Source organism: Cetorhinus maximus, chromosome 6 (genome assembly GCF_964194155.1).
Source record: "Cetorhinus maximus chromosome 6, sCetMax3.hap1.1, whole genome shotgun sequence".
Classification (NCBI taxonomy): Eukaryota; Metazoa; Chordata; class Chondrichthyes; order Lamniformes; family Cetorhinidae; genus Cetorhinus; species Cetorhinus maximus.
In genome coordinates, this window is record NC_135884.1 from 156,227,249 (window position 1) to 156,241,022 (window position 13,774).

Here is a 13,774-nt window from a genome sequence, read left to right on the forward strand (position 1 = left end):
TCAGCGTCAACCCTATCAAACCCTTTCAGAATTTTGTAGGTTTCAATGAGATCACCTCAAATTCTTCTAAACTCCAGAGACTTTAAGCCCAATGTACTCAGCCTCTCATCATAGGACATCCCCCTAATCCCAGGGGCCAATCTACTGAATCTCTGCTGTACAGCCACTAACGTAAGTGTATCCTTCCTTAAATGTGGAGACCAAAACTGCACACTATTCCAGATGTGGTCTCACCAAAACTCTGTGCAATTGTAGCAAGGCTTCTTCATTCTTGTACTCCAATCCCCTCACAATAAAGGCCAACAAGCCATTTGCCTTCCGAATTGCTTGCCGCACTTGCATGCTAACTTTGTGTTCCTTGTACAAGCAAACCCAAACCTCTTTGAACATCAACACTTACAAGTTTCTCACCTTTTAAAAAATATTCTGCTTTCCTATTCTTAAGACCAGAGTGAATAAATTCACACTTCCCTACATTATACTCCATCTGCCAACCTGTTGCCCATTCACTTAACCTGTCTATATCTCTTTGCAGCCTCTCTGTGTCCTCCCCACAGCTTACCTTCGCACCGAATTTGGTATCATCAGCAAACTTAGAAACATTACTAGCTGTCTCCTCATCTAAGTCATTCATATAGACTGTAAATAGCTGAGTCTCCAGCACTGATTCTTGCTGCACTCCACTATTCACTACCTGCCAACTTGAAAAAATGCCGCTTATGTCCACTCTCTGCTTTCTATTTGTTAACCAATCCTCTTTGCTAAAATACTACCCCTAATTCCACAAGTCCTTATCTTGCCTATTAAACTCTTGTGTGACTGTTACCGAATGCCTTTTGGAAATCCAGGTATACATCATCTACTGGTTCCCCTTTATCTACCCTACTAGTTACATCCTCAAAAAACTCCAAGAAATTTGTCAAACAGGATTTCCCTTTAGTGAAACCATGTTGACTTGTTTTAATCATACTATGCCTTTCTAAGTGCATTGTTAAGACTTCCTTAGTAATAGATTCCAGCATTTTCCCAACAACACATTAGGCTAACTGGCCTGTAGTTCACTACTTTCTTTCTCTCCTTTCTTGAAAAGCAGTGTAACATTTGCCTACTTCAGTCTAATGGGACCATTCCTGAACCTAAGGAATTTTGGAAAATCATAGCCAGCACATCCCCTATCCCTGCAGCTATCTCTTTCAGAACCCTAGAGTGTAGGTCATCAGGTCACAGGAATTTGTTTGATTTTAGTCCCTCAAGTTTCACCAATACTTTTTCTCCACTGATATTAACTTCCTTAATTTCCTCACTTTTTTAACCTCTAGGTTACTGTCGATTTCTGGTATGGAACTTGTGTTTTCCAATGTAAAGACAGACACAAAATACTTGGTCAATGCGCCTGCCATTCCCCATATTTTCTCCCTTCTCTGCTTCTACGGGACCAATGTTTACTTGAACTACTTTCTTCCCCTTTATATATTTATAAAGTCACAATTTTTTTATATTTCTGGCTAGTTTACTCTCATATTCTATTTTTTCCCTTTGTATCAGCTTTTTGGTGACCCTCTGCTGGTTTCTAAAACACTCCCAAATCTCAAACCTGCAACATTGTAGGCCTCTTCTTTTAATCTAACACTATCCTTAACTTACTGAGTGAGGCATGGATGGGCCTTTCTTACTGAGTGAGCTATGGATGGGCCTTTCTTACTGAGTGAGCCATGGATGGGCCTTTCTTACTGAGTGAGCTATGGATGAGCCTTTCTTACTGAGTGAGCCATGGATGGGCCTTTCTTACTGAGTGAGCCATGGATGGGCCTTTCTTACTGAGTGAGCTATGGATGGGCCTTTCTTACTGAGTGAGCCATGGATGGGCCTTTCTTACTGAGTGAGCCATGGATGGGCCTTTCTTACTGAGTGAGCCATGGATGGGCCTTTCTTACTGAGTGAGCCATGGATGGGCCTTTCTTACTGAGTGAGCTATGGATGGGCTTTTCTTACTGAGTGAGGCATGGATGGGCCTTTCTTACTGAGTGAGCTATGGATGGGCCTTTCTTACTGAGTGAGCTATGGATGGGCCTTTCTTACTGAGTGAGCCATGGATGAGCCTTTCTTACTGAGTGAGCCATGGGTGGGCCTTTCTTACTGAGTTTTCATTTTTCAATGGAATGTATTTTTGTTGCAGATTTTGAATTGCTCCTTTAAATGTTTCCCACCATACCTTTTAGTCTATTTACCCAATTAACCTTAGCCAGTTCTTTTTTTAATGGGGTGTGAGCTTCGCTGGCTGGGCCAGCATTTATTGCCCACTTCTAATTGCCCTTGAGGTGGTGATGAGCTGCCTTCTTGAACTGCTGCAGTCCATGTGGTGTACGTACACCCACAGTGCTGTTAGGGAGGGAGTTCCAGGATTCTGACCCAGCAACAGTGAGGGAACAGCAATTTATTTTCAAGTCAGGATGGTGAGTGGCTTGGAGGGGAACTTCCAGGTGATGGTGTTCTCATCTATCTGCTGCTCTTGTCCTTCTAGACGGTAGTGATCGTGAGTTTGGAAGGTGCCATCTAAGGAGCCTTGGTGAATTCTCCCCTCTTACCGATGTAATTTGTTTAAAATTCTTGTTTGTGATTGCAGTATGTGATTTTCAAATTTAACATGGAATTCAATGGTATAATGATCACTATTTCCCAGTAGATCTTTATAGTACCTTCACAGTAATGCCTTTACTATGACACGAGTAATTAACCCTGCTTCATTACATAAGATAGATCTAAGATAGCTTTATCCCTCGTCAGTTCCACAACGTATTGCTCCAGGAAACTGCCATGGAAACGTTCTACAAACTCATCTCCTAGACCACTCTGGCTAATTTGATTGTCCCAGTCTATATGAAGATTGAAGTCTCCCCACAATTATTACATTGGAGCTTGTAGCAAAGGCAATAATTTCTTGTTTAATGCTCTGTACAACAGTATAACTACTGTTAAGGGGGGGCCTATGAACTACTCCCACCAGTGTTTTCCAACTCTTGCTATTCGTAATTTCCACCTAAACTGATTCTACTTCATGATCTTCTGAGGCTCAATCCTTTCTAACGTTCTTATGTCATCCTTTACTATCAGGGCCACCCCTCCTCCTTTGCAATTCTGTCTGCCTTTACAAAATATTGTGTACCCTGGAATATTTATGTCCCAACCTTGATCACCTTGTAACCAAGTCTCTGTAAAGGTGATTAAATCTAAATCTCTATTTGTGCCACTAGTTCATCTATCTTATTGCAGATGCTTTGTGCATTCAGATAAAGAACTTTTAATTTCAATTTTTTACTTCTTTTCCCTACAACATCCTTACTCACTGGTGTACAAATTTTGTTAAACTCTCTGTCCCTTCCTGTCCGCCTTTACCCACACTGCTATACTGTTCTGATGCCTCAACCTTTCTCTTTGGATTTCTAAATCTCCCAATCTCCCTTCACTCAAAACCTCCACCCCACCCTCTGTTAGGTTAAAGCCCTGTCCACAGTCCTAGTTATACAACTGGCCAGGACACTGGTCTCAGCCCGGTTTATATGAGCTTCTCCTAGTGGAATAGCTCAATCTTCCCTGAGTACTGATGCCCCATGAATCGAAACCCCTCCTTCCCACACCACTCTTTGAGCCACGCATTTAATTCTCTATCTTGCCTGACCCTATACCAATTGGCACTTGGCTCAGGTAACAATCCAGACATGAATGAAAGGATAGTAGAGGCAGAAACCCTCAGCTCATTTAAAAGGTGTCTGAATATGCAGCTCAAGAGCTGTAACCTGAAGGGCTACGGACCAAATGCTGGAAAGTGAGATTAGGCTGGGGGGCTTGTTTTACAGCCAGTGCAGACACAATGGGCCAAGTGGCCTCTTTCTATGCCATAAACTTTCTATGATTACCTTTCATGCTCAGTGTTTTAATTTGGTCCCTAACTCCTCAAACTCAGAAGCAGATCATCATTCCTGGTTTTTCCTATGGCATTGGTTCCTGCTTGGACAACAACAACTGGGTCCTCCCAATCTCAAGTTCCTCTCCAGCCAAGAGGAGAACTCCTTAACCCTGGCACCAGGCCAGCAACACACCCTTCGGAGCTCCTGGCCACAGCTGCAGAGAACAGTATCTATCTCCCTGACTATACTGTCCCCTATCACTACATTCCTCTTCGTTTCCCACTCTTGAATGACACCCTTCACCATTATGCCATGGCCAGAGTGCCATAAGATCCTAAGGGGTTTTGAGAGGGTGGATGTGAAGAGGATGTTTCCTCTTGTGGAAGAATCTACAGCTAGGGGTCACTGTCTAAAAATAAAGGGGTCGCCCATTTAAAACAGAGGCGGCAAATTTTTTTCACTCAGAGGATCGTGAATCTTTGGAAGGTGATGAAGCAGAGTCTTTGAATAATTTTAAGGCAGAGGTGGATAGATTCTTGGTAAAGACGGGATGCTAGTTTATTGGTGGTAGGTGGGATGCAGATTTCAAATCAGCCATGATCTTATTAAATGGTGGAGCAGGCTCAAGGGGCTGAATGGCCTACTCCTGCTCCTTGTTTGTATGTTCACTTATCCACCTTACAGTCCTGGCTCTGTTAATTAATGATGGTATTAGCACATTAGAGAGGTATGACCTAAGTTCAGGAAACCAGGATGCAGAAGCGATTTGGGTTGAGATGAAGAATGATAAAGGCAAGAAGTCACTTGTGTGAGTGGTGTACAGGCCTCCTAATTGTAACTACATGGTAGGGCAGAGTGTAAAAGAAGAGAAATGGAAGGGTGCCAGAAAGGTACAGCAATAATCATGGGGGATTTTAATCTACATATAGACTGGAAAAATCAGAAGGGCAAAGGTAGCATAGGTGAGGGGTTCATAGAATGTTTTCAGGATAGTTTCTTAGAACAGCATGTTTTGGAGCCAACGAGAGAACAGGCTACACTAGACCTGGTATTGTGCAACTAGATAGGATTAATTGATAACCTCATAGTGAAGGTTCCCCTGGGTAGCAACAATCATAATATGATTGAATTTTACATTCATTTTGAGGGAGAAACGAGTGGGTATAAAACTAGTATTTTAAAATTAAATAAGGGCAATTATGAGGGCATGAAATTGGAGCTAGTTAAAGTGAACTGGCGAATGAAGTGACGGGATAAGTCAGAGATTCAGTGGCAGCCGTTTAAAGGGATATTTCAGAATACACAGAAAAGATACATTCCAATGAGAAAGAAAAATTCCAAGGGGAGGGCCCACTATCCATGGTTAACTAAAAAGGTTAAAGACAGTATCAAACTTAAAGAAAAAGCATATAATTATGCAAAGACAGGTGGCAGGTCAGAAGATTAGAAAGAATATAAGGACAGCAAAGAATGATAAAAAGATTAATGAGGGAAAAATTAGAGTATGAGAGAAAGCTAGCTAGTAATATAAGGACAGATAGTAAGAGTTTCTATAGATATTTAAATGAGAAAAGTTAAGTGAGCGTTGGTCCTATAGGAAGCGTCTGGGGAATTGATAATGGAAAGCAGGGAGATGGCAGATGTATTAAATTGGTATTTTGCTTCACTATAGGGGACACAAATAACATCCCGGAAATAGCTGTAAATCAGGAAAGGGAAGGGAGGGAGGGAGGAACTCAGCAAAACTACAATCACCAGGGAAGTGGTATTGAGCAAATTGTTGGGGCTGTGGGCTGACAAATCCCCAGGTCCGGATGGACTTCGCCCCAAGGTCTTGAAAGAAGTGGCTAGTGAGATAGTTGATGTACTGGTTTTAATTTTCCAAAATTCCCTAGATTCAGGGAAGCTTCCATTAGATTGGAAAATAGCAAATGTAACTCCTTTATTCAAAAAGGGAGACAGAAAGCAGGAAACTATAGGCCAGTTAGCTTAACATCTGTCATAGGGGAAATGTTCGAAGCTATTATTAAAGATGTTATAGCAGGGCACTTAGAAAAATTCAAGGCAAAAGGGAAATCATGTTTAACCAATTTATTGACGTTCTTTGAAGGAGTCACATATGCTGTGGATAAATGGGAACCGGTGGGTGCACTGCACTTGGATTTCCAGGAGGCATTTGATAAAGTGCCACATCAAAGGTTACTGCATAAAATAAAAGCTCATGGTGTAGGGATAACATATTAGGATTTTTTAAAAATTCATTTACGAGATATGTGTTTCGCTGGCTGCACCAGTATTTATTGCCCATCCCTAACTGCACTTGAGAAGGTGGTGGTGAGCTGCCTTCTTGAACCGCTGCACTCCATGTGGTGTAGGTACACCCACAGTACTCTTTGGAAGGGAGTTCCAGGATTTTAACCCAGCAACAGTGAAGGGACGGCGATATGTTTCCAAGTCAGGATGGTGAGTGTCTTGGAGGGGAACTTCCAGATGGTGGTGTTCCCAACCATCTGCTGCCCTTGTCCTTCTAGATGGTAGCGGTCATGGGTTTGGAAGGTGCTGTCGAAGGAACCTTGGTTAATTCCTGCAATGCATCTTGTAGATGGTACACAGTGCTGCTACTGTGCGTCGGTGATGGAGGGAGTGAATATTTGTGGATGGGGTGCCAATCAAGCGGGCTGCTTCGTCCTGGATGGTGTCAAGCTTCTTGAGTCTTGTGGGAGCTGCACTCATCCAGGCAAGTGAGGAGTATTCCATCACGCTCCTGACTTGTGCCTTGTAGATGGTGGGCAGGCTTTGGGGAGTCAGGGGGTGAGTTACTCGTTGCAGGATTCCTAGCCTCTGATCTGCTCTTGTAGCCACAGTATTTATATGACTAGTCCAGTTCAGTTTCTGGTCAATGGTAAACCCCCATGATGTTGACAGTGGGGGATTCAGTGATGGTGATGCCATTGAACATCATGGGGCGATGGTTGGATTCTCGTTGGAGATGGTCATGGCCTGACACTTGTGTGGCACGAATGTTACTTGCCACTTGTCAGCCCAAGCCTGGATACTGATTTCAGGTCTTGCTGCATTTGGACATGGACTGCTTCAGTATCTGAGGAGTTGCGAATGGTGCTGAACATTATGCAATCATCAGTGAGCATCCCCACTTCTGACCTTATGATGGAAGGAATGTCATTGATGATGCAGCTGAAGGTGGTTGGGCCGAAGGCACTACCCTGAGGAACTCCTGGAGCTGAGATGACGGACCTTCAACAACCACAACATTTTCTTTCCTGCTAGGTACGACTTCAACCAGCGGAGAGTTTTCCCCCTGATTCCCATTGACTCCAGTTTTTCTCGGGCTCCTTGATGCCACGCTCGGTCAAATGCTGCCTTGATGTCAAGGGCAGTCACTCTCACCTCACCTCGGGAGTTCAGCTCTTTTGTCCACGTTTGAACCAAGGCTGTAATGAGGTCAGGAGCTGAGTGACCCTGGCGGAACCCAAACTGGGCGCCAGTCAGCAGGTTATTGCTGAGCAAGTGCTGCTTGATAGCACTGTTGCTGATCCCGTCCATTACTTTATTGATGATCGAGAGTCGACTGATGGGGGGGTAATTGGCCGGGTTGGATTTGTCCGGCTTTTTGTGTACAGGACATACCTGGGCAATTTTCCACATGGCCGGGTAGATGCCAGTGTTGTAGCTGTACTGGAACAGCTTGGTTAGGGGTGCTGCAAATTCTGGAGCGCAAGTCTTCAGTACTATTGCTGGAATAATGTCAGGGCCCATAGCCTTTGCAGTATTCAGTGCCTTCAGCCATTTCTTGATATCATGTGGAGTGAACTGAATTGGCTGAAGGCTGGGAACTGTGATGCTGGGGACCTCTGGAGGAGGTCGAGATGGATCATCCACTTGGCACTTCTGGCTGAAGATTGTAGCAAATGCTTCAACCTTATCTTTTGCACTGATGTGCTAGGCTCCTACATCATTGAGGATGAGGATATTTGTAGAGCTGTTTAATTGTCCACCACCATTCACAACTGGATGTGACAGGACTGCAGAGCTTAGATATGATCCGTTGGTTGTGGGATCGCTTAGCCCTGTTGCTTAAGCTGCTTGGCACACAAGTAAGTCCTGTGTTATAGCTTCACCAGGTTGACACCTCATTTTTAGGTATGCCTGGTGCTGCTCCTGGCCTGCCCTCCTGCACTCTTCATTGAACCATAACATTCAAGGCTATTGGCCAAGTGCTGATAAATGGGGTTAGGTAGGTAGGTAGGTCAGATGTTTCTCACGTGTCGGTGCAGACTCGATGGGCCGAAGGGCCTCTTCTGCACCTTGTGATTCTGTGATCCCCTGGCTTGATGCTAATGGTAGAGTGGGGGATATGCCAGGCTATGAGGCTACAGATTGTGTTCGAGTACAATTCTGCTGCTGCTCATGGCCCACAGCGCCTCATGGATTTGTTTGAAATCTATCCCATTCAACATGGTGGTAGTGCCACACAATATGATGGAGGGTATCCTCAATGTGAAGGAGGAACTTCGTCTCCACAACGACTGTGCGGTGGTCACTCCTATCGATACTGTCATGGACAGATGATTCTGCGGCAGGCAAGTTGGTGAGGATGAGATCAAGTGTGCTTTTCCCTCTTGTTGGTTCCCTCACCACCTGCTGCAGACCCAGTTTAGCAGCTATGTCCTTTAGGACTCGGCCATCTCGGTCAGTAGTGGTGCTACCAAGCCACTCTTAGTGATGGACATTGAAGTCCCCCACCCAGAGTACATTCTGCACCCTTGCCACCCTCAGTGCTTCCTCCAAGGCGTTCAACATGGAGGGGCACTGATTCATCAGCTGAGGGAGGGCGGTATGTGGTAATCAGCAGGAGGTTTCCTTGCCCATGTTTGACCTGGTGCCATGAGACTTCATGGGGTCTGGAGTTGATGTTGAGGACTCCCAGGGCAACTCCTTCCCGAATGTATACCACTGTGCCACCACCTCTGCTGAGTCTGTTTTGCCGGTGGGACAGGACATACCCAGGGATGGTGATGATGGTGTCTGGGACATTATCTGTAAAATATGATTCCGTGAGGATGACTGTGTCAGGCTGTTGCTTGACTAGTCTGTGACACAGCTCTCCCGATTTTGGCACTAGCCCCCAGACGTTAGTAAAGACGGCTTTGCAGGGTCGACAGGGCTGAGATTGCTGTTGTCGTTTCCGGTGCTTCGGTCGATGCTGGGTTGGCCTGTCCGGTTTCAGACCTTTTTTGTGGCTTTGTAGTGGTTTGATACAACTGAATGGCTTGCTAGGCCATTTCAGAGGGCATTTAAGAGTCAACCACATTGCTGTGGGTCTGGAGTCACATGTAGGCCAGACCAGGTAAGGAGAAAAGATTTCCTGCCCTAAAGGTTATTAGTAAACCAGATGGGTTTTTGCAACAATCGACAATGGTCTAATGGTCACCATTAGACTTTTAATTCCAGATTTTTATTGAATTCAAATTCCACCATCTGCCATGGCGGGATTCAAACCTGGCTCCGCAGAGCATTACCCTGGATTTCTGGACTACTAGTCCAGCGACAATACCACTGTCCTCAGCATGGATAGAAGATTAGCTAGCTAACAGGAAGTAGAGAGTTGGCATAAATGGGTCTTTTTCTGGTTGGCAGGATGTGACGAGTGGTGTGCCACAGGGATCAGTGCTGGGACCTCAACTTTTTACAATTTATATAAATGACTTGGATGAAGGGACCAAAGGAATTGTTGCTAAATTTGCTGATGACACAAAGATAGGTAGGAAAGTAAATTGTGAAGACGACATAAGGAGGCTGCAAAGGGACATAACTGGGTTAAGTGAGTGGGCAAAAATCTGGCAAATGGAGTACAATGTGGACAAATGTGAAATCGTTCCTTTTGGCAGGAAGGATAAAAAAGCTCATTATTTAAATAGTTGGAGATTGCAGAGCTCTGAGATTCAGAGGGATCTGGGTGTCCTAGTGCAAGAATCACAAAAGCTTAGCTTGCAGTTACAGCAGGTAATTAGGAAAAATAATAGAATGATATAATTTATAGTGAGGGGAATTGATTATAAAATTAAGGAGGTTATGCTTCAGTTGTACAGGGCATTGGTGAGGCCACATCTGGAGTAGTGTGTACAGTACTGGTCTCCTTATTTAAAGAAAGATGTAAATGTTAGAAGCAGTTCAGAGAAGGTTTACTAGACTAATACCAGGAATGGGTGGGTTGTTTTATGAGAGAAGGCTGGACAGGCTGGGCTTGTATCTACTGGAGCTTAGAAGAGTAAGAAGGAACAAAATTGAAACATTTAAGATCCTGAGGGGTCTTGACAGGGTGGATGTGGAGAGGATGTTTCCTCTTGTGGGAGATTCTATAACTAGGGGTCACTGTTTAAAAATAAGGGGTCGCTCATTTGAGACAATGAGGGGAAATTTTTCTGTCAGAGGGTTGAGAGCCTTTGGAACTCTCTTCCTCAAAAGGTGGTGGAAGCAGAGTCTTTGAATATCTTTAAGGCACAGCTAGACAGATTCTTGATAAACAAGGGAGTGACAGGTTATCGGGGACAGGCAGGAATGTGGGGTCGGGGTTATATTCAGAGCAGCCATGATCTTATTGAATGGCAAAGCAGACTCGTGGGGCCGAGCTGCCTACTCCTGCTCCTAATTCGTACGTTCCTTCTCTTTATCCACACAGGTAGCAAGCACCTGTTGGGCAGTCAAGGCTTGACATTTCTCCATCATTACATCTTGGTTCTCCATACCTGCCTGCCACTCAGTCACACCCTCCTGTCCCTGAAAACTGACCAACTCCAAGGTTCTGCCCAACCTAAGGGGAGTGACTGCCTCCTGGAACAAAGTATCCAGGTAACTCTCCTGCTCCCTGATGTTTTGCAATGTCTGCAACTCAGACTCTCGCTCAGCAACTCTGAACCGAAGTTGCCTAAACTGCAGGCACTTACTGCAGATGTGGTTGCCTGGGATTGCAGTGCGTTCCACAGATTCCAACACGCTGCAGTCACGGCACACCACCAGCCCTGCCATTTCTGCCCAATCTTATTTATTTAATTAGTCAATTAGAAGTAATTTACACAGCTAAAGTAATTGTAAGTTGCATTCACCTACCTTGGAGACAAAGGAAGAAAACTCACCAATTATTGGAAGCTGGAAAAAAATAGAAAAAGGAGCACCGAATTCCCCCTCTGCACCAAATTCCCACCTGAACCCAATTCCCAACTACAAACTCGGTCTATGTCTAACTCCAGCATAGTCTCCTTTCCACGCATCCCCTTACTTCATGCGGTTTGAAACACCTGTCTGCTTATATAGAGCCTCTGATGTGTCACAAGCTAACTTAGCTTTCTGCTACAGTAATTAGCACCTATTGAACCAACTACTTTCAGCTGAATAACAGATAACTGCCATTGCCATGAAGTTCTCAGTTTAACAAGGCTATTTAACTCACTTGAAGGTTGAAAATTTTGTACCAGAGCTGACCTTTAGTCTCAAATTAAACTTGAGGAAAAAAAACTTACCAGAACTTACCAGCTGAACCAAATTCCCAACTACACACTAACTTAAAGGCAAAATACAGTGCAAGCTGGAAATCCAAATTAAAAACAGAAAATGCTGGAAAAGCTCAGGTCTGGCAGCATCTGTGGGCAGAGAAACAGTTAACATTTCAATTCCATATGACTCTTCTTTAGAACCAACTAGACACTCTGTCTATGTCTCACTCTGACGTAATCCCCTTACTCCATTGGTTTAGTAATGAGTATATGATGCTGGAATTAGCATGCTCCAGGACCTCCGAGTTGGCGACCTTGTCACACTGAGGATACACCCAAGGCAGTGAAGGTGGAAACTGTTCAGCCTTTTCTTCTGCCTCTGATATGTTGTCCAAGTCTCACCCCTATAGAGGAGTGTGCTGAGGGTGCAGGCTTGGTAGACTCTCAGTTTGGTGTTCCCAGTCAGGTTCTGTTCCACACACTCTTACTCACCTTGGACATTGATCGCAAAAGCTGCAGCGGTTACGTGTAGATTTCTCCGTTACTCGTATTCCAATATCCAAGCTATTTATGCATCAAAAAAAAAGTGGGTCCCTTCGGGAACACCTATCATCCTCCAGTCTGAAAAATAACAATTTATCACAACTCGCTATTTTCTGCCTTTAAGCCAAATGTTAATCAAATTTGACACTGACCCTCCTATTCAATGAGCCTCAATTTTGTTAATTAACCTCTTATGTAGTACTTTGCCAAACAATTTATTAAAAATAGATAACATCCCTGCATTCACTTCAACCTTCTCTGTTCATCAAAAAATTCAACTAGATTAGTGAAGCACAATGTTTTTTTTACAAATCCATGCTGACTCTCCATAATTAACTCAAACCTCTTTGTTTCTAAAACCTTACCCACCACACACAACACAATGTACGAAGTACCTGCCACCAGTTAGTCAGTGGTTGGTGTTTGTGAGCAGCAAAAGTAGCCTCTTTAATCCTGCATTGAGGCCAACCACAGCACTGCCCTAGAAGGATCCAAACTGCAAGTTCTCTCACTCAGTGACGGACTGGAAAGTGCATCCACCCAATGAGTGACAGAGAGAACACAATGCTCTGCTCACAAACCTGTGTACACTACAGGAAGGCAGGCCAGTGAAACATTCTGACAAACTGAAACATCATAGAATCAGCACCTTATGGTTATGAGGTCTCCATACTCCCCCTGGATGTACCAGCTGCAGTTCATGGATGGGGGGTAGTTTATGGGCCAGGAGGGGCTGTAGATGACTCCTCGTTGCTCTTTGTGAGGCTCCAGCCTTCCATGACAGGCGGCTGAAAGAACAAGAAAAAAAATGCACACAATGAAATCAAACATTGCAATGTGTAGGAATTAAAATCTTTTTAGTTTTCTCCCCACCCGCCATAGCTAAAAGCAACTGGCCTCACTCAAAGCTCAGCAATTACTGGCTCCAAGCTGCACCCCCCCCACACTCCACAGCACAGTGCCATTGCTTACCATGGCAACCAAAGCACCTCGTTCTGCTTAAAAAACAATTGCCAGCAGCAGAGGCAGGGGTGGTGTGGGGTGGGGATGGGCAGCGGCGCAACTGGTCTCAAAATGCACAAACTGTGGGTGAGTGGGACAGGAAGCAAAAAATTGACTAGGTTTCTTCTTTCTATTGTTCATTCTCAGGATGTGTCTCTCGCCAGCAAGGCGAGTGTTTACTGCCTTTTGTAGTTGCACAAAGTCCTGGAGGACTTTCTTTCTGAAGCACTGCGGCCTATTCTGTGATTCATATCATTCTGCTAGAAAGAATGACATGACTGACAGTTTCACTGGGACACTTCAGGGGACAGTAAAGAGTCAACCGTGTTGGTGGGGACTGCAGCCACATATAAGAAGTCAAACTGGGGTAAAGGCGACAGGTTTCCTTCCCTAAAGGACATTCATGAACGAGATGCATTTTTACAACAGCCCACTGCTTCCTGGTCACTTTTGCTGATACATATTTATATTTCTAGATCTTATTTGAGTAGTGCTGAAAAAGGACATGTGGAAGCTTTTCGTTTTGCACTCATCAGGACACTTCGCAAGAATACCAATATAAGGGGAAAACAACAATTTATATTGTATGTGGATAGAGTGCTGATTAATTGGCAAATGGACTTCTGAATGGTTGGGTATGGTCTGTAGCCTGCCCATTGCAAACAGTGGCTGGGGCATTCTGTTGATATGATCCACCAGCCTTTGGGACGAATGGCCTACACACTGGCACTGAAATTCATATGCCACATTACTCATTTGTGTGATAGGCAGAACGTCTTTTTGGTTTGACAAAAGCTCAAAACACAGTGTCCA

At 44.4% G+C, this 13,774-nt stretch overlaps 1 protein-coding gene across 2 annotated transcripts in view; it reads right to left on the reverse strand.

Annotated features, from left to right (window-relative positions):
- Positions 1–13,774, reverse strand: part of lrp3 (low density lipoprotein receptor-related protein 3) — a 52,400-nt gene that overhangs the window by 15,970 nt on the left and 22,656 nt on the right. The window contains exons 4-5 of one of the 2 annotated variants that reach the window (XM_078544701.1): positions 12,609–12,747; positions 11,909–12,037 (exon numbers count right to left, since the gene is read on the reverse strand). Coding sequence is in view for 1 of the 2 variants with exons in the window: in XM_078544700.1 (XP_078400826.1) it covers positions 12,609–12,747 (139 nt within the window). In the remaining variant the exon portion in view is untranslated. The remainder of the gene's footprint in view (positions 1–11,908; positions 12,038–12,608; positions 12,748–13,774) is intronic. The other variant, XM_078544700.1, reaches the window with a different exon arrangement.